The sequence below is a fragment of the Haemaphysalis longicornis genome, unplaced genomic scaffold (assembly GCF_048455015.1).
Source record: "Haemaphysalis longicornis isolate Haplotype H1 unplaced genomic scaffold, Haemaphysalis longicornis Haplotype H1 scaffold_10, whole genome shotgun sequence".
Lineage (NCBI taxonomy): Eukaryota > Metazoa > Arthropoda > Arachnida > Ixodida > Ixodidae > Haemaphysalis > Haemaphysalis longicornis.
This window is the reverse complement of record NW_027526204.1, coordinates 41627593-41648591: the sequence shown is the minus strand read 5'-3', so window position 1 is coordinate 41648591 and position 20999 is coordinate 41627593. Positions and strand designations below refer to the sequence as shown.

At 48.8% G+C, this 20999-nt stretch overlaps 1 protein-coding gene across 1 annotated transcript in view; it reads left to right on the top strand.

The window, feature by feature from the left end:
* The first annotated feature begins 4577 nt into the window (after positions 1-4577).
* The window catches only part of LOC144159801 (uncharacterized), a 27864-nt gene continuing 11442 nt past the window's right edge, over positions 4578-20999 (top strand). Inside the window, exons 1-2 of the mRNA XM_077691484.1 lie at positions 4578-4681; positions 12595-14298. Of these exons, the coding sequence (XP_077547610.1) occupies positions 4639-4681; positions 12595-14298 (1747 nt within the window). The 5' untranslated portion in view covers positions 4578-4638. The remainder of the gene's footprint in view (positions 4682-12594; positions 14299-20999) is intronic.

Genomic DNA, 20999 nt, shown 5'->3' with positions numbered 1-20999 from the left:
ATAGCGGCTAGCGGTCGCTCGTGTTTCAGTCACTGCGTTGCTCCTTCCTTCCTTGGTTGACGCTCGTGCCCACGTTTACTCGTGTCTGCTACACCAGCATCACGGAAGAAGCGATGTAAGCAACACTGCCTTCAATCAGTACTGAGGCCCCAATGCTCTGCATTTACTCGTGTTCCCCTCGCGGGAAGGCGCGGGAATTTTTTGACAACGCGTCGGACGCCGTCATACTTGAATCTCCGAGGACTACGCAATGCGCAGAGATATTCTATGCACGGAAAGGGTGGTATTACGAAAATTGTGGAGCGGCAAATTCTAGGCCACCGCGAACGGCACTCCTCAAGGCTCGGTCATTTCATCTTTACTCTTCAATTTGGCGATGATGATAAAAGTTAAATGCTATACCCGGTCTTAGGCACGCCATGTTGAAGTACCTTGTTGACCTCCAAAGGGCCGACAAGCAAAGACCAGGACGCCCTACAGGAAGCTGTCGAATGCATGGAAGCAATGTACCTTTAAAAAATTTGGCCTTCAAAATGCCCCTGAAAAGTTCGAACTTGTGGTGCCCAGGAGGTTGACCTCTAGCGGAGATCCCCGACAATGCGGTGACGCCTCAAGGCGCTTTCATTTTAAAGGTCGAGACATTCCGAGATTCAGTGACTTGTCAAAAAGAATCCACCTAATCAAGAGGGTGGAGGGAAAAAAATTCAGAGAAGCTTGCGCTCACGCGCAAGACTTCATGGCGAAGCTGTTGTATTAGCACATTGCCGGACACATGGTTACGTTACAGTATCATTGTTTATTCGCAGAGTTGCGGTGGTAGTAATAGTCGTCACATGCGTCGAAGAGGTCGTCGTCTTCGATTCGCTGCGAATGGTGGATGCAAAGTCATCCTCACTCTCAGCATTCTAGGATAGCTCGACTGGCGAAGCTTGCACCGAGTCGCGCAGGGCTTGAACCATAGCGAAGCTGCAAGATTTCTTTGTACGTGCACCACTGAAGTACACACCACCGCGCATTTCTACAAGTTTGAAATTGTTTATTTACATTTTTTATCATTACTTTGCACTGTGCTAGTAGTAGTTATCGCCATATGCAGCGATATCGTGTTCAGCATGCCGAGCATTATGCGCGATAGCGCTTGACAAAAGAGCTGAAGGTCATTTTATTTTATTTTATTTTCCTGCTAAAGCCACTACGCTAGCCGAAGACTCGGCGGTCGCCGCGAAGCACGCGTTCACAAACGCTCCGAAATTTCTTGGCATTTTTTTCCTGCAACACCGAACTTATTTATGGCTTGTACTACAGCTAGGCTGTTGAAACACGGTCTCAAAGAAAAGGACATCATTTTAATGATACATGCCCTGATATTAATTGCAAAATCACTTATGGCACCTCATTCCTGCGCCGCCGCTAAAATCGGTGAAATAAGGAAGCTTCACATACGAATCAGGAAAACTCATAAATTAGCACTGGTGCAACCAGACTCTACCAAAAAACTTCTCCACAAAGTATGGGAGTGCGGACTATAAACCCCAGGCCTACCCTTCAACCCTTCCCCCTCTTACGAGAAGTGAGGGGCCTGCCTTTAAAGTCCGGAGCCTGGGACCCGGCGCATACTGGTGATGAGGGCCTGGAGCTGTCAGCCAAGGCCAGGGCATCCCGGACTAAGGGTTTCAACCCTGACAGGAACCCTACCGTCTATCACGCGTCCATCCCCATACACAGCAGAGGCATAGTAGACCACTACGAACTCTCACGAAGAAAATGCCCGCGACCCTATCTGAAGAGAAGCATTACAGCTCCGAAGACTGCAAACTAATTCCCACATACATGGTACATCCCACACTCTTCGTCGCGCAACAAAATTTCAGAACTATAGTGCTTAAATTTTGTTGCGCGACGCCCAATACCTTGTGCCACATTTTATGAGGGTATAGGGGCGTCAGGCGAACTGCCAGAGGTTCTAGTACCGACAGCGCTTCAGTAGGAGGTCCTGCTGACCAGCCGGGTCTATAGAGCACCAGCGCGGCCAATAGTGACCCGGGAGCGGACTTCAGGATAATGAGGCCACTTAAGATCGACAACCTTTCCCTCTCTGAGCAATAAACATTTGTACCTCCTCCTTTTTACCCTCCATAGCTGCAGTATTTGTGTTATCGACTATTTTATTTTGTGCACATCTGCCCCCTCACCGCCAGGCAGACCTTCAACTAAAGGACTCGTACGGCATGGGGAAAGTTAGTACTGCTGTTTTGCCTAGAAATAAAGTTGACTGACTGACTGACTGACTGACTGACTGACTGACTAACTGACTGACTGATTGATTGATTGATTGATTGATTGATTGATTGATTGATTGATTGATTGATTGATTGATTGATTGATTGATTGATTGATTGATTGATTGATTGATTGATTGATTGATTGATTGAGTTATTCATTCATCCAATTCATTGACATTTGTTTAAACGAATGCCACCATCTGGACTGGCCAGAGAAGCCTTCCACTACTCGATAGAGGGGTTGGAGGGAGGTCTGCAGTTTGCTGACACTCCCACAGATTATACCGGGTTGAAGATGCCAGAGTGATGAACATTGAGAGTCGAAAATTAGATTAGGGCGATTTGAGTGCGGGTAGGCGCTCGTCTGCAGTCTTCTAAGCTCAGTAGATTCTCCTTTCGTGAGACGCGTATGTGGGTGCGGGAATTTTCGACGTGGTGTGCTACAAGCTCTGCAGTGTGCATTTAGGACAGTGGCTCTCAAAGTGGGGTGCGCGGAGCACCTGTTTTTGGGGTCCGCGAAGCCCTTTTCCAAAACTCCCTCCCACCCTCCACCCCTTAATTCTTCTATCCTTTTTGCCAAGCCTTGCTGGCAATGCCAAAAGTGGGTTTGCTGGGTGGCTTCTACGTTTATTTCTTCCCCAAGTAACACACGCTTTATTGTTGGCTTTTTGCACAGCACGCAAGCAATGCAAAAAAGCCAGACACACGAAAGCCAGTAAGTGTTTGGGTTACCCTTATACTGATTTATTGTGGAATTTAAAGCGCCGAAGCGCGCCGTAGTGGGGACTCCGGATTAATTTTGACCACCTGAGGATCTTCAAGGTGCGCTGAAATCTCGACAAACGGGCTTGGGTAGCTTTTAGCTACTAGAACAAATTGTTTGACAGTATGACACGCTTCAGCATTAAGGTCAGATACGAAAGGCGACCATTGAATAATCATGCGGGCGACTTTGGCTGCAAGTGAAAATTGGTGAACATTATGACACGATCAACATAAATCATCATCACTTTCGAAAGGCCGCGATTGCAATTGGCTCCCTGCACATCATAGTTAAAAACTACGGTGTACCGCCCACAGTAGCTCGCTGTGCGAGACGCAGCATGAACACCTTCATTGCCTCAGATTGCCTGGTATCCAAAGGATAAAAATTTCGGGGTATATACCTTCGGTGTTCGGATTGCGAGTCTGTGAAATAGTTTTGTTGTTCGTCGTGGCTCCAACGGGTAAGGCGATCGCTCAGCACTGTCACGGCGCCGCTGACTGCGTTTTTAAATTCAATTTAGTTTCAATTCATTTTGCATAATAGGCGTTACACACACCAGGCAATCAAGAAAAAAATCTCGCAACAGCTTGGATTGCCCTGGGTCATCAGCTTTGGCAGAAAGGGAAGCGGACACGTGGAATAATGCGCAATGAACTTCAAAAATGTGAAAATAAAACAAAGAGCAGATGCAACAGAAATATTTACATTTCCATTTGAACAAAACTTCGGCGCTAGTTTTCGAAAGAATGTTTGAAAACGGCAACTGAGTGCGTGCGTAGGCACAAAAATAAATAAGTAAATAAATTGGCTTGTTCATACAAAAAGTGTTAAGATGTGAACAATTAAGCGCAAGCCAACGGTTAACACACACACACACACACGCACACAAAGAGAAACTTCTATTCGTGCCAATCGCGTTCAAATAACGAGTCGGCAACACTTGGAACGGGCCGCAGTGAACGTAGAAGGCTGATTTGCGCCGAGGGGACTGGCTCCGTTCATTTTCACCTTTTTGCCCCAACTCCACGCGTGCTGCGCCCTGCCACACAGGGACGCACGTTTGCTGCACTGCTTCTCAGTTTCCCTTCCCCCCTCTCTCTTTCTCTGAATGCGTTTCCACCGTTTCTGTTCGCCTGGAGCAAGGATACGTGCGGGAGCCCTTTTTGTGTCGGGAAGGAAAGAAAAAGCGAAAAAAAAAAAAATGACCTCTCTGCCACGGGTGGCGGGAGAGGGCATCGAAAGAGAAAGATAAACGAAGATGGGGACGAACGCGACCCTGTCCGAAAGCCTCAACGGCCGGTGACCTCGCTGCAAATCAGGAGAGCGGGACCGGTTCTCCCCCCACGCAGCTGCTTTGCACCGGGGAGGGCGGGATTAGTAGAGAAAGAGAAGAGCCCCGAAGCACGGTACAAAGTACAAAGCAGTTGCAAGCCCTGCTGGGGGAGGCCCGGGCGTTTTCAACGGCACAACAACGCGCGCGCCGGCGGGAGCGGGCAGCAGCGCGCCGATCTCTCCCCGTTTGCGGTCCACGCTGACTTGTCGCCATCAACAAGGAGGCGCAAGCACCGTCGTCGCGTCCTTCGGCGAGCCATGGGCCCTGGACCGAGCAAGGGCGCTAAGTCCCCCGATAAGGGTGAGTGCGACGCCATTTGACCATTCGGCGGAGTCTTTCTTTTGCTAGCGCGAGTGAATCGGGTGGCGGTAAAGGCGGCAAAGCACGAGCATAGCGCTCGTTTCCGTGTTGCCATCGGAGCTTTGCGCTTTATTCAACGGTTCGCAGAGAATCTGAGTTCGCTCAGAATGCGGTCATTTGCGGCTGGGTTAGTTGGTGTTTATAACCTCGGGGGTTGTTGGCCGCTCGCGCGGGAGGGGTGATTAGAGACAAAAACGGCGCGAAGCCGCCGGAGGACAGTTGACGAACGTCGCCCTTTGTGTGTCCTGCATCTGCTTCGCTCGGTTATTGGAGCTTCCTACTCGCCGCCCTGCGGGACGCGGTCCTTTTCTTTTTGCGTGCGGTGGATGAGTTTCAGGCGCTATATTTGTGAGCTTAATTCAGCTGAATATTATAGAAGCGAGGCCGACTCCCGCCATGCTCTTTGTGCTTTTGTTTGGGATCGTATTTGGTGCACTTTCACAAACGTGGGCGCTAGTCAAGCCTGGTGCACATTTGCAGGGAGTGGTGCGCATAACCGCCGCTCTGACGTCATTTAAATGCTGTGACATCAAACTGATGCACGCCAAAATAACCTCATTGCGGGGTCCGGACAGTTTAAATAGTTTATCGCACGCCGCTTAATAGAACACGCTTCCTTGGAAGCTGTTTTATCGAACCTGCTTTAACAAAGGCGATGTGCTTGACGGGCACGTTTTAACAGAAGCTGCTTCACAGAGGCAGCATTATTTAGCTGTCAGTTATAATCTTTTTAACCCCTGCTTCTCTGTGAAGAATTTTCCTTTTTATGCTGATTCTAAAGAAAACAGCAGTTGGCGCAAACTACACTTGCGGCGTACGTGACCTGCGTAATTAAGAATATTCGTCTTTATATAAATGTTTCTTTGTTTACTACGGGCGTCCAGCGTGCAGGCTTCCATTTATTGTTGCTCCCGCGTTTTCTTTTTCGCGTGCAAAAACGATTTCTTTCCCAAATCGGGCACTTATTTGGTACATATTTGTCGTAATTAAATTTTTTAGATTGGTGTTGCTGATTTGGAATAGAATATTGCGCAGCCAAGAAGGCCTCCCGAGACGTTCACACTCTGTCAGAATAGTATTCCTGAATTTCCGCTGAACGGGACAATCATTTAAAAGGTCGCTTTTAAAAGCGCTAATCCTTTCTTTTCTTGGCTATCTAAACGAGCAAATTCGTTTGTGTGTCTGTAACTACATTCAGAGGCGTAGACGAAAAGGGGGGGGGGGGGGGGCGCTGTGTTCAACGTCACAACGCCCCGAAATTTTCTGGGCGTTCTTTTGTTACTTTTTGTGCGTTAGCATGCCAAGGTGAACGGACAGCTGGTACAAAAACGCAGACGCTACATGTATTGCCGAGGGCATATTTTGTAAGTATTCGTCTTGTTTCTTTTTTTCCCCCGGCGGTTGGAGTTAAATCTCAAACAGTGGCCTTCATTTTGAAGTTTCAGTAATTACTCAGGAATCGTCTGTTACATTCGCGCTCTTTTTCGTGCGAATTATTATTATTATTGTTTTTTTTTTGCGAAGGGGATGGGGATAAATGTTTTTGAATGAAGCCCTCGGAATTCGGCGCTATCTCGTGTCTTTCAGCATACATATTACAGCGAATGAAGCAATTAACCCTTAGGCTTTATTAAACCAGAAAAAAATGAATAAATTATAGCATGGGTACAGGCTCTCTCTCTCTCTCTCTCTCTCTCTCTCTCTCTCTCTCTCTCTCTCTCTCTCTCTCTCTCTCTCTTTTGGCGGCGTAAAGGACTCCCCTAAAATACTTCTTGCTACAATACTGGCCCCCTTTAACTTCTGGTCGATCAGCTAAAATTGGCCAGGTATTTTTTGCTTTGCTGAAACTGACCTGCTGGCATGACTCATTTGTACGCATCATTTTGCTCATGGGAAGAATCAGGTATGTTTAAGACAAAGTATAAGTACATAAACGACGATACTATCGCTCTTTTGATGATAAAGGCACATCGGGTGGTTTGTGTGGTAGCAAATACGAAAAAAAAACAGGAACATAGTTAAAAATGGTGTTGAAGAGAGAGGAGATGCCCGCTCCCAACTCATGGCGCGCGAGCATTGTGAACGCTGGAAAATGGCTCTACCCCGTTTATGGCAAGAGTAAGTGAGAGGGGAAGGGCTTAAGAAGGGGAGAGGGAGTTTTTAGGCGACATTTGCAGCGAGGCTAGCAGATAGACACTTGGCCTTTTTTTTTTAGTGCGGGTTGTTTTCTTTTGTGCGATTACGGAGTTTTACATGCACACGCCCACACAGAGATAGAGAAACACTCAGTTGAACCGGCATGCGGACACATTTGGGAGGTTGATGATTGCCGCCCTTACAGTAATGTTCAGGTTATAGCCGAGTGGGAGAGCGGTGTTGTCCTACCAAAGTGCTCCCTACTAGTCGACGTAACTTTGAAGAAAGCCTAGAGAGCACAAAAGAGCTCGCGAATCCTACCTTAAGACAATAATGTTGTAACATATACTTCACAGTAAATTGACTATTTAGGACAAGTGAAGGAAACCCCGGCTTACTGGCCGTGTAATTGTTCTTGGGAAAGTTTCTCTAAAACGGGAAACTTTCGTGATACCGTAGTCCTCTCGTAGATGTCTGTGTATCGACAACAGACGCGAATTCTGTAGTGGTCACAACTTCGCTGTTAACTAATGAAGGCGAGTAAATACAACTTTTCGGAATGATAGAGTCGTCGTATCGGCCAATTTCAGTATAGCTATTCCTGGGAAAGTTGCGCCGAAACGAGAGTTACAACCGTTTCCTGCTGCGCTCTCGCAATAAAGTTGGCTTTGCCACAAGGTGGTTTTGCCGCCCCAGATTTTATCGAAGGACTCCGAAAATCTTCTGTCACCTACGGGGCAAAAACTTGGAGGCTCACTAAGAGGGTTCAACTTAAATTGAGAACGTCTCAGCGGGCAATGGAGCGGAAGATGATAGCTGTGACATTAAGGGACAGGAAGAGAGCGGAGTGGGTGCGGGAACAAACGCGTGTTAAGGACATATTAGTAGAAATTTAGAAGCAGAAGTGGACGTGGGCAGGGCATGTAATGCGAAGGAAAGATAACCGTTGGTCATTACGGGTAACAGAATGGATTCCTAGAGAAGGCAAGCGTTTTGCAGGGGGCGGCAGAAAGTTAGATGGGCAGATGAGAGCAAGAAGTTTGCGGGGACGAATTGGTCGCAGTTAGCACAGGACCGTTATAATAATTGGAGATCTACGGGAGAGGCCTTTGCCCTGCAGTGGGCGTACATAGGCCGATGATGATGATGATTACGCCACTGCTACAGTGTTCTGTTTAATATTTTGTTTCTTTTTTGAAGTGTATGGCCAAATATAAACTTTACAGCAAAAAATTTAAATGTTTAAATTTCTACTAGCTAATTTTTTTTCGTACGCTCTGGTGGGATCTGCTATGTTGGGGTCGAGCTATATTGGTAATTTTCTATGGTGTTGAACCATAAAGACGTGGCGCTATCTCCACGTCACAGACTAAAAGCAAACATGATTGGTGGGCAGAGAATGTGACGTTTCATTATAGCGTGGCTACGCCAATCATGGCGCAGTTTCTAGTGCGCCGCACAGGTGGCCGCTGAAGAGCGCGCGGCATTGCGCAATGTCAGGGAGGGGAGAGGCGGCGCGAGTGGCGAGTATCAACGCCACCGAGTATAGCTTGTATTCACTAGCGAGGCACGCATGCAGGTAACCATGTGAGTGCGCCGTCACTGGTTAGGTCGGGCTCCGCGGGATGGCAGTACTTGTCCGTGTTAAGCCCATTATATGGGTTGGACGATCCAAGCTCTACCCCACCGAACGCAAAGTAATGCCTAGAGTCCAATGTGAGTGTGATTAATAACATCTCTGTTGACACCACCACTGAGAATCGGGTTGAAACGGAGCAGACGACGCACACCAGTGTTTTTTTTTTTATTCGGCGTGCGGGAGCAGTGGCACAAGCGGCGCCATGTACGTGGCTGTTTCCAGTGTTGCCAAGCGAAGCAATTGACTGCTAAACTTTTCAATGAATACCACCTGGAAAAGAGGCGGCGATGGTGGAGAGAATAAATTGGGGTTGTAAGCACACACCCTCCGTAGATGACCGTGCTTCACTGCGCAACACGTGATATGGGGGAAAGCCGGCTTACAATAACCAAGATTACACACCTTTTTAAAGTCGGCTTCACCTTTTAACACATACGCATTGCTGGGAAGACGTAATTAGGAGCGATGTCAGCCTTCTTCTAGGACATTTTCTTATTTTTATAATTTTTTTTCCGTACACTGAAAATCGTTGGTCTACGCTCGCTGTCGCTGGCCGGAGATGATCTCCTGGATCCTAGACACAGACAGCTTCGCCGTAAAAAATTGTCGCGAGATGTCAAGGCGGTGGGACAAAATACGTGGCAGACAGCGCCACAAAAATTAGTTTCCCAAACACGTTTTGGATACAGGAAGCATTTGGATGCCTCAGCTTTGAATACCCACGTGTAACGATGTTTGCAAAGCTAGTTTTTTTCTATCAAATATTTGCATTTAGTGAGCGAGTAGCTATCAACCTCAAAGAACATTCATCCTCCATGCTGCGCCACCAGTTGAGCTAGCTAAATCTCTACCTTTTACCGTCACCCTTTCTCATTCAGCCGCATGACGCGTCACAGCCAGTTATTTAAGTCAAACCAAGGTGCACCAAGGTTTGAAGTCATGGGGACGTCATGTAGGTAGATAAGCGCGTCCGACATTAAATGGGCCATAAAGACAAAATACCACTTCGTTCTATTTGAAAGAACCAGATTTCGGTAGCTCACTCAGTTCCATTCCAGCCCCGAAAGACGCTTTTTTTAACGAAGAAACGCGAAAAATATTGATCAACTTTCAAATTTCGCGCTATAATGACGTAATATGGGCACGGGTGACGTGTTATGTACTTGCACTAAAAGAATTTTCATCCGTGATTTAACTGCGTGACAGCATTCAGGTGATACCATCAAACGGGACTAGAGGCCCCACCACAATCTCGCAGTCATGTTTCTTGGCGATGCTTTAGGTGGGCGGCCGGCAATCGCACAAACACGATTCAGTGACGTCATAGAAAAATGCCGGAAAGTGGCTATGGGGTCGCCACTGTTGAATATACTTTCTTGAATATCTCTATGATTTATTTGGTGTTGGCGATAAAATTGTTTTTGTTCCTGTCAGGACAAAACAGCTTTTTAATGAACTGAAGTTGCATTTTGACTTCATGGCCGCTTTAATGAGCACGTCAGGCCGACGCATATTCATGCCAGCAGCCAATACATGCCTGCGTTCGCGGCGTCAAGGTACGTGCACACTAGCGTCGAACTTTCCGTTGATTGATTGATTGTAGCGTTTAACGCGCCGACGCAACGCAGGCGATGAGGCGCGCCGTAGTGGAGGACTCCGGATTAATTTTGACCAACTGGGGATCTTTAACGTGCGCCGAAAGCTCGTACACCCGGGCGTTTTTGCTTTTCACCTCCATCGGAAAAGCGGCCACCGCGGCCGGGAATCGACCTCGTGCTCAGCAGCGCAACGCCTTAGCCACTGAGCCACCGCGGCGGGTACCAATTTGAAGGTGATCGCTCTAGTGGCAAAAAGAGCAGCAGCAGCGTCATGTCAAGGGTTGTATCATGCGAGAGACCACGAGGGGAAGAAGGCAGTGCTATCTTATATCCAACTATCTCAAATCGGCCGCTATGCAGCTTCAAAGGCCCGCTATTCGGTGCTCCCTCAATCACCTTCAAATATATTCTTACTGCATTTTGTTTCCGTCGTAAAACCGCGCGTTTGTTTTTATTGTGCCGGTTCAGCAGTTCCGTCCCCACTTGTTACCGGCTCCGGCTCCTGCGCCTTCTTCTGGGGCTGCGAATTGTCAAGGTCTGCATGAGGACACTGACGCAGTGTTTGAGAGCAGCGCAATAAAACTGTCGCGTGGTCAAGGACGACGCAGGCTTCTTGAAGGCGTAAAGTTTATTGGAGCGAACTTGTACTCGGGAGTACAAGTTCGCTCCAGGGTAAAGCGGAGATGTGCGAGCGCGTACCTCCGCTCTGATATATAGCGCGCCGTACGTTTGACGTGTGATGTGTGATATCAGCAGGGGGCATGGCTATGCAGCCACTAATCTCCAGAAACGCGCGTTCGGAGGGCTGAAGTACTCAGCTTTGATTGATTGATCAATTCGATTGATTGTAGGGTTTAACGCGCCGACGCAACGCAGACGATGAGGCGCGCCGTAGTGGAGGGCTCCGTATTATGACCACCTGGGGATCTTTAACGTGCGCCGAAATCTCGTACACGGGCGTTTTTGCTTTTCGCCTCCATCAGAAAAGCGGCCGCCGTGGCCGGGAATCGAACTCGCGACCTCGTACTCAGCAGCGCAACGCCTTAGCCACTGAGCCACCGCGGCGGGTTGAAGTACTCGGCCCATAGTTCGGCGGGTAACTACATTTTCTCGTGTACGAGATTTCGGCGCACTTTAAAGATCTCCAGATGCTCAAAATTAATCCGGAGCCCTCCACTACGGCGCGCCCCATCGCCTGCGTTGCGTCGGCGCGTTAAACCCTGCATTTTCTCAAATCTAGCACTGGATATCAGGTATGGTAGTGTCCCGTTTAGACGTTACATGGTTCCGCCTTTCAGACTCGGAAGTCTGAAAGGCGGAACCATGTAACGTCTCGTGCTCAGCAGCCTCGTGCTCAGCAGCGCAACCACCTCGTGCTCAGCAGCGCAACGCCTTAGCCGACGGCTGCCAGGGACGTGGCGCAGCAGCCTTCACCCGCAGCGCGGCGCGATGCCGCTGGCGGCCGTCGGCACGGCAAGTTCGACAACTAGTGTGCACGTAGCTTTATGGCGCCTCACAGCCGATGAGAATTTTGATGGCAGGCTCCTGATTTAACTATGTGGTTACGTGGATCTGAGAACAGCGCGTCTTTTTCCAGCGAAGCCAATTATAACGCGCCAGTCATTATCACGCACTGACACACATTTAAATTACGCGTCAAGGTCATTTGAAAACCTCCATCCATTGGGGAAGAAATATCTCCTGTCGCAGTGTGGGAGCGTGACGAATTCCTCTTTTAGCGCAGAAATGGATGCAGCGCCGCCACGTTGAGCGGGGAGCTATCGACCAGCTTTGTATTGATGCATTGTCACCAGCGCAAACTACCGAGATAACATGTATAGATAGCGAAAAAAATACCTCCAGCTTTCGTCATAATCGTAGCAACATTTGCTCTGAACGACAAAGACACGTCATAGCGTACGCCCCTCCAAGGTGATGTCCAATGAGTATCACTTCAAAAAACTGGTTGCTTCTGCTGTCATAGGAATCAGTAAAACACGAAAGTGAAATGTGCAGCGAAATCTGCAGCTGAGCATGATTTTCGGGTCTGTGGCTGTCTTGTGGGTGTGCTTGGCGAGCGACGTTCCGCTGGAGGGTCGCTTCGGCAAATGTGCACTGGCGTCATTTCCGTGACGGATATGACGTCAGTGAAATCTTAGGGTATTGCGGCATAAAACACTTTCGTGTTAAAATATAAAACCCGAAAACGAACAACAACCCTAAGTATAATGTACTCCTTAGTACTAAAGGTTGCTTCTCCGCAAGAAGACCCTGTGTGCAGGGGTGCACCCTTTACAGGACGCTTGCTCCCTTTTAATGGCGTCATTTCCGTGACGTATATGACGTCATCGAAACTTTTGTGTATACAGGAACAAAATGCTTTCGTGTTTTAGATAGACGAAAAAAGTGCTATGGACAAGGGAATGAACAGATGCTTATTCGTAGATTTGGCGAAATGAAGTTCTTTTTCTTGCTTGTAGGCGAAAGCAGCGGTGGAACCTGTCCAACTGAACCAGGCGACACCGTGACGCCAGATACCGCGCCGTCGACGTCCTCGTCAGCGGACAGTGGAGCCACCAGCACTGCGGAACGATCCAGTGATAGCACCAGTGACCTGACAAGGACCCCTGCATCATCTGGAGACATCCCATCGGGTAGTTCCAGGATAGAAGGTGTGGCAACCGCAACCAAGTCTGGAGAGCTGCCAACAGTACCTTGCGTTGACACCGACGTCACAACAGAAAGCTCCTTTGCTGAGGACGCCAGCCCAGCAAAACTGGATGTTCGTGCGGGAAACTCGGTTACAGAGTCCTCTTCTGAGGACAGCGGCAGTGACGCAGAGTCGGAGCCAGACAACTCGCTTACAGAGTCCTCGTCTGAGGATAGCGGCAGTGACGCCGAGTCTGTTGTGGAAACGGAGCGTAGCTCCTCGAGTGAACACTCTTCATCTAGCGGCGGAAGCCAGGCCGAATGGGTGGTCGTTACAAAGCCCGAGTCGCCCTGTTCTGCCGAACCGCCAGCTTCCGCAACAGAGCCTGGTTCCGAGCTAGCGACATGTTACGGATCTAACACCAGCGTAGAGAAGTTAGAGACCACGACAGAGCATATCCCCGCTAAGACGGTGCCGCCTTCAGCTGACGACACCAGCACTCCTGAAGTTAACGTCGCTACAGAGCCTGAGATACCGTCCACTGTCAACACAACCGCAGTACAGCCAATTGCAACAGACGCTAGCCTCAATCCAGCGACGTCCTCTGATGAAGTTAGCCCCTGCGTGACTAAATCTGGTGCCGCAACTGCTGATGCTAACCCAGTAGTGATGCAGCCTGGCACCGAAGAAGCAGAATCTTCTGCAGGACAAAGCACCAGCGTGGATGAACCTGATGCGGATGTAGAGCATGCGCCCAGAAAGCTGGAACGTTGTTCTGTCAGCGCCACATCTCTTTCACTTGCCGTAACAGAGCGCATCCCCGAGCCAGCAGCAACCGTTTGTGCAGACAACACCAGCGCGGTTACGGCGGTGGACATAGCAAAGCCAAGTAATGCGAGCGTGCAAACACCGATAAGCAGTAGCAGCGCGGCTCAAGACAGGACCTCGACAGACGTGAGCTCTACGCAGGTGAAAGCCTCTACTGGTGGTAACGGGAGCAGCGCTGGACTTCCAGATGAAACAAAGCACACTTCTATAAAGACAGCGCCTTCACCTGTCGGCGGTGACATCCAAGCATCAGGAGAAGATCCTTCGCCCGACACCGCAAGCCAGTGTTCGGCCACCCCCTCCAAGATTGACGTCGACGCTGTAAAGTCCAAGGATTCAGCAGTCTCCAGATCTACGTCTACGGCGCCAGCTAAGCACGGTGATGCCGGGACGACCCAGTCGGGCGACGCAACTGAACCGATCGCTGCGCCCACGATACCCTCCTCGGTCCCTACCACAAGCGCAACCGCAAGGTTTCTGGCGACAATCCTCAGCCCCGAGCAAAAGAAGGGGTGCTTCGATTTCGGTGGCACGAGCACTTCGAAGGACAAGCCGTTCAAGTTTTCAGCGCCCAGCCCACCTCCAGTTCCCGCCTGTTACCGGCGGTCACGAAGGAGAACTTTCAGCTGCCCGACGAGCTGCGCTCCAGGCTGGTCTGCCTCCGTGGAGCTGAAACCAAAGCACAGTCTTGTGCTCAAAGTAGACGGTAAGTGAATGATCGCAGTTATTTTCTTGACAAGCCGCAATTATATATACTCGGCTGCTCTCGCGCCTGTCTGGATAAGTCAGTTCCCCTTCCTTCGTTGTTCCCTAAGGGCTGACAGCAACTGCGGCAACCAATGTTTTTAAGTGCAGAGCACTTAAGGCGCTTGTCTTGTCGTAGCTCGCTCGCTGGACGCAAGTAGAGCAACATGTCGTTCCGTTGTAGCGCTGTCGTTCGCGGCGTACCCCATAGGCTTCGAAAGCCAAGCGGTTTATATAGTCATGAGCGTTCGAAACTCGTCAACCGCTGGTGTTTGTCATGCATCTCCCCGTTGTTTAGCGCAAAGAAAACTATAAGTACATTTGAGGCAAAATATACGTAATTAACCGGCAGCGCCCGCGTTCATTTAGTTAGGAACGCTCGTTAGGTTGGTTTTTACAAAAATAAGCGGGAAAAGCGCCCGCGCGAGAAAAAAAAATGGCGCGTTAGAAATGACACAGAAAGGCTCCGGCCGCGCAAAAAAAAGTTACGCGTTTAAAATGACGCAAAACAGCTCCAGCATACCAAATTAAAGCAAGCACAAAAAGTACAGTACTTCCGCTGGCGCAGTTCCATACAGGAGGCGCGCGAGCACTGCGAAGGCGGGAAATTTGAATTGCATGGGGTGGTAGCAGTGAGTGGATAACGGATAACGGCGCTACAGCCCATTATGGCGAGTCACTGCTCTGCCCTCCCGACAGCTTTCACATTGAGGGGAACGGCTTTAATTTTTTATGCTTCATGAACCAGTTAATCGCTAAAATGTCTGTCTGTCTGTCCGTTCGTCCTTCGATTCAGCCGCCCGGCTGAAAATTAAAGGCATCATTGAACAAAACGCTAAAATAAGCAAAATACTATCCGAACTACTCAGCCTAGTAGCGAGTAGCATACTTCATACTTGTGAAGATTGTTCAGCGAAAAGGAAAATGTAGGCACTTTTTAAGCAAAGGTTAAATACATAACGGCCACTAGCACTTCTCATTTATTTAAAAATATACCTAGGCGAAATTTCTTCTATGGCAGAAGAAAAACGCGTTGGAAACAGTGTTTCAACCACAAAATACTCGCACTCGAACGCGGAGCTCGTGGTTCCGGAGCCAAGCCAAACAATAAGGTTTCAGACAGATGATGCGCCAACAGCGCGAAAGTGGTAAAAGTGAATTGAATGCAGCAAACCTGCATTACGTTTACCATGGGAGAACCATGAGAGGTAGCCGAGGGAGCTCGGGAGAAGAAAGGCACTTGCGTGGCTGGGGCAGCAGAACACTATCGTCGTTCGACGGCATTTGTAGCGAAGCGAGCAGATACGCGGCCAATATTTATGGCTAAGCACCTTAAAGGTTGGGGCTGTCGGCGTCTCCTGTCGTAGTCTTATGTCGTCACGGTAAATCAAGTTGTAAAACGATGGTCAGAAAACGGGTGTAATGAATTAAACCAGTTCAAAATATACTAACATGATTTAAACTAATGTAAAATACACGAATAATAGTGTCTAATTGCATTAGTAACAAATTTGTTAAATTCCGTCGCGAAATTAGTTTCAAGTGCCAGGTTTTCTCCTGTAAAGCATACTTCTCAGCGTGCTGCGGCGCGTGGCACAAAGACAACTTGCGGCCAGTCTGTCTCTCCTTTAATTGTTTACATCCGGTTCAAAGCAAGAGAGGGCGCCACCGCGTCAGCAAGCGCGTGATTGCCCCTCCCACCGGCGCTTCTCCGGCGCCCAATCAGCGCGAGCAGTGTGGCAAGAGAAAGAGATTTACAATCCTTGAATACACTTATACACTGCATGCTTCGCCCCTCCCTAGGTTTCGCGTTAGGGGAGATGGACAGGGATTTTTTTAATGAGGTGGCCTCCGCAGCCGTCACAATAGCCACTAGTTTACTCGGGTTTGAAAGATTGGATAGTGGTAAAAGAGTAACAGCGACCTTGCTTGTAATCGCCGGAACAACCGCGGCCAAATTGATTCCGGAAATGTTCATTTTTTACTTTGGCCAATCAACGACCGAACCAGTTACAGTAAGTGCTGCATCATGTTCTCGCGAAGTGGGCGAAAAGGCCAGCTTGACGCCGTTGTGGCAATAGTGACCGAACTGTAGATGGTGTATCATTAGCTGGGACTAGGAGATTATTTTGCAAAGCATCAGTTGTCTCGTCTGTCGCAGACAAAACAAAAACTTTTGCGTCAGGGGCGCTGTCGGTCTGCACCGAGCTTGGCGGCGTGATATGCCTACTTAATGCGAGTAGGAGTGCAGGAGTGCAATAATCTTTTTGTTACAATTGCCGTTTTTCTTTTCCGATTGCTCCAATTTCTTCCTCTCTGCGTTACTACGTCTGAGACCCATGACCCTTTTCAATCACACGTATACGACATTAGGGAAAGCGTACTTTGCTAATTTGGTAATTAGCGTACTCAAATTACCATGCAGGCCTGAAATAGTGGGCTTGTTCCCTGTTATTACCACAATTGTGGTCCTTTCTTTTTTTCTCTGCGTCGTTTTCTTCTTTCTGTTGAAGGCTTGTCCAGCCGTTCCTGCCTACCCCTGAATAAACTCTAAATACACTCGCGCGCTCAAAATGATCCTATATAGGTCTCGAGATACGCGATGGTGTCCTCTCATTACAATCTTCATGGTCCCGTTGTCTTCGCGTCTGTTTCGTTTCCTCCTTTGGTTTTCTTCTCCTCCTGGACGATATTGGCACGTACCCACGGATTGTTCTCCTCCATTTTGTTTCCTCTCTTTCGCCCTTGTCAGGCCTACATATTCGCTACTGCAATTAGCGGGTTCAAATTACTCCCGTACGCATCAATACATGTCCCTAACACACGTTTCCGACACAGAAGCCACAATACGTTCACTTGTTCCAGCTGCTTTTGTTCACTAACGCAATGGATCGGCGATGGTGCAGGGGTGCGTGTTCTGTAGGATTCATGTTCCATTACAGGGCCGACTCAATTTTTTCGCTCTTTGGTGCGCTGTTGGGCATTTTTCAGGCCATCCTTATGTCCCGCCGATGCGGGATGCCACATTTTCACCTGATGGGGCATTTAGTAATGCATTTGCATTAAAAAAAAAAAAAGCAGAGGGTGCCATAAACTGTTTCGGATTAATGTGCAGTAGACAGAAGCTTAGGTAGTCAAGAAGCGACATAAACGGTTATGTAAAGTCATAGGGGGCAGACACCACGGGCTTGCCTGCTCGGAACAGGAAGTCCAGGTTTACACGTTCTCTCTTGAGACGTAAAGGCCAGCACTGGTTCGCACGTCTCACGCAGTCTAGTTTGCTCGTGTTTGTGCACGTCCAGTATGGGTAGGCCCGCAAGGTTGGGGCCTCGAAAGAACCACGGAGAGCGACGTCAAGAACAGATACGTCTCTCCCAACAGCGTAAACTAAAAAAAAACAGCAAAATGAACATTGATTAATTACGATTGTTTTATAATGACCTAAACCCGCCAGCCATCCGGGGGGGGTTGTGGTTTGCGGGAGAGGAAAAGCAAAGGAAAGTCACTGGGGATATTTTGAGCTCGGCAGGGAGCTCACCTGCATAGAACCCAGTGCAGGGAAGGGAAGTAGAGGGGGGGAGTGACAGGATAAAGTGGAGAGAGAGAGAGAGAGAGAGAGAGAGAGAGAGAGAGAGAGAGAGAGAGAGAGAGAGAGAGAGAGAGAGAGAGAGAGAGAGAGAGAGAGAGAGAGAGCTGTCAGTCCGGGCACATCAGTCAGTCACTGCAGTCCGGGCCACAGCCGCTGCGTGAGGCCGGTCGTCTCCAGGTAATGGCGCAGATGGGCAAAGACTTCCCGTTGGGTTGCCGCAGGCCCCTTCGGGAACAGAAGGTCCTCCATGCCTGCGCTGGGAAGGCCTCGACGCTGGAGCGCTCGGTGGAGCTCTACTCTCGGCCCCGGGTGGGGGGGGAAGAAGCAGAGTAGGTGCTCCACCATTTCTGGTTCCGGACAGTCCACACATATAGGGGAGTCCTTGCGCCCGTGCCGGTGCAGTCACTCCGCCACATTGCCATCCTCACCGGCCATTTATGCCTGCACCAGCATAGTGCCGGTTTATTTGCTATATTGCGATTTGGCACACGTTTGAGAGTATCTGTTAATAAACCTTGCCTGCGTTATAGTTCCATCTTCCCAGACTAGCCCTCGGCCATTGGTTTTCAGTAAATTCGCAGAAAGACTTCTTTACATTCGCTTTTTGGTTATTATTATTAAACGGGCGCAGTAGCGGTTGTGGAAACGGCAGTACCATGGCATCAACAAAAATTCTGCGTTCGCTAATTCTCCATCGTAATGAATTATATATAGCTCAGCACACTTGTAGAGTCAGCGAAAAAGTGTAGTAAATTTAATTAGCTTTTTTTGAGATCCCGTACTTCTTTGGCAGTCGATGCACGTAAGCAGGCTTAAGAGGACTCTGCTACACTGCCGATAAACGCTTTCACTCTTTCCTTCGCGCCTGGAGGCACTTCGAAAGCTGTGGTTACCGCCAGAACGGAGCGGCACTGCGTGCTTTGCTCGACACAGCATGTACCATTTCTGCTTTGGTTTTGTGGCTTCCCTTTTAACCCTTTGCCTACTGTAGGCTTGCTACGCTCGTCCACGCTGATACAAGCACTTGCGTGCTGCCAGAGTCAAGCTACCCTGAAATATGCTAGTTTATTTGTCATGTTAGCCATGTTTAGCACGTTGTTTATCCGGTTAGTTTATTTTGAATCGGTTTTAGTCATCATACATTTGTTTTTGACCATTGTTTGACAACTTAACGACAAGAGGCACCGACAGCTCGAGCCTTTAAGGTGCTTTGCCCCTAAAAAACTGTCTTTAACCCTTTCGCTTCCGCTAACGAGTATAGTCGGCACGAGTTTCCCCGATGGAGCTATTTTGCAAGACATTGCGGCTATGCGGTGAAGCCATCTTCGAGGAATCCTTTATACACAAAGAAATAAAGCAACGTTATTTCATCGAAACAATGGTACCCGGTGAAGTCATCTTAGATCAATATTTTTATTCTATTAGATAAATAAAGGAACGTTATTTTCTTGAAATAATGGTGCAGTTTTATTCAGAAAAGAAATCTCTACAAATGGATAGAGAAACATTTTGCGTTAAATTTGTTACATTTCTCTTTTTTTTATCACGGTACGGAAAGGGTTAAAGTGGCTATCGAACGCGTTCATTGCTGCAACTCAAGAAAAGCCGGCCAATAGCCGCTACACCGCTGTAATGACGGAACTCCTGCGGTCGAAGAGCGCCAAGACCGGGAAAGAGAGAATAATATTTTGAGGAAGTTTCTGATGGGCATAGAGAAGTGATTTTAGGCTGAGGTACTTTGCGACCCCCTTATGTGAGTACTGGATGTGTTGGTTGACCAAGTTCTGCGTGCGTTGAGAATTCGAAAAAAATTTCAGAAATGTTGCAGGGTTCCTTTTAGTGTCCCCAAGAATTTCTTCCCCTAGGCCGTACTCGTTCCTACACCAGTCGCTCGTGCCACAGCTGCGCTTGCCACGTGCCTTCGGCGGCAGTCTTCGCCACCGCCAATAGATGGCACTGCGGGTTTCGTCGCGGAGTACAGCAGCAGGGCGCCGATCGATGGCACGAATGTTGACGGAAGTAGCGGCCAGAGCCGTGGTCCATGTTTACTCTTTGCGCGTGCCTGTTGGGTGCCTGATTACAAGCGCCGGGAATTCACGAGCTGAGCGCTTTTGAAATTCCCCGCGCAAGCCGCCATGACGCTTCCCCAGAAGCGGAGTATGGAACGCGAGGATAGTGAAACGCGATGCGAGAAGAAGGTACGAGGTAAGGATGGTAGTCCTTTTTTTTTTTCGGGAGGAAAAGAGGGAGGGGGGAGTCGCTATCGGAGTGCGAGTGCGGCATTACTGGTGCCAAATCGCCAGGCTTTCCCTAGCGAGGAAAGGCACCTTGAGAAGCCGGAATTATGTCCTGGTGCGGTACTCTCGTGGTTTGTCCGTTTTGAGTCCGTTTTTTGAGCAAGCCCTCGTCGGCTTCTCGGAACAGACGATTTTTCGTCGGCTTGTTGTTGGTTCGCTGGCGGAACAATAAACACAAAAGGTACGCTTAAAATGTGTTTACAAGAACAGTTGCGCAGAAGTCAACCCAAAGGCCGCCTACAACTGGCAGTACTTCACAGTAAAAATGGACGCAAAACGGACGTTTTCAAAACGGACAAACACGAGAATACCGCCCCAGCATAACATAATTCAATTAGACGTCGACACCGGCGCCGCTGCAAGTTATTTTACTGTCATCGCCGAACATTTGTTCGGAGTAGTTTCGGGCGCTGCTTGTTCATTTTAAATGCGCAAGCATTTCTTTGGGCACTCAACCAGGAAACCGTCTGTAACGCTTGTTGTGTCACATTGTCACCGCATAGGAAAATGATGTAATAAAAACGAACCTACCTGATTTGCCGTTTTGAATGCAGGCATCTTACCTACTACACCACTGGTCAGTCTTTTAAAGGGAAGCTTCATATATGGATAGGCAGAAGGAAACTCCGGTGGTCTCGTGTACGCAGAAAACACCTACGGCGCAACCCCATGTGCATGACAAAAAAAAAAAAAAAAGAGAACTGTGGTTGACTCCTCTGTCATAGGAATCGGTAAAACACGACAGTGAAAAGCGCAGCGAAATCTGCAAGTGAGCAT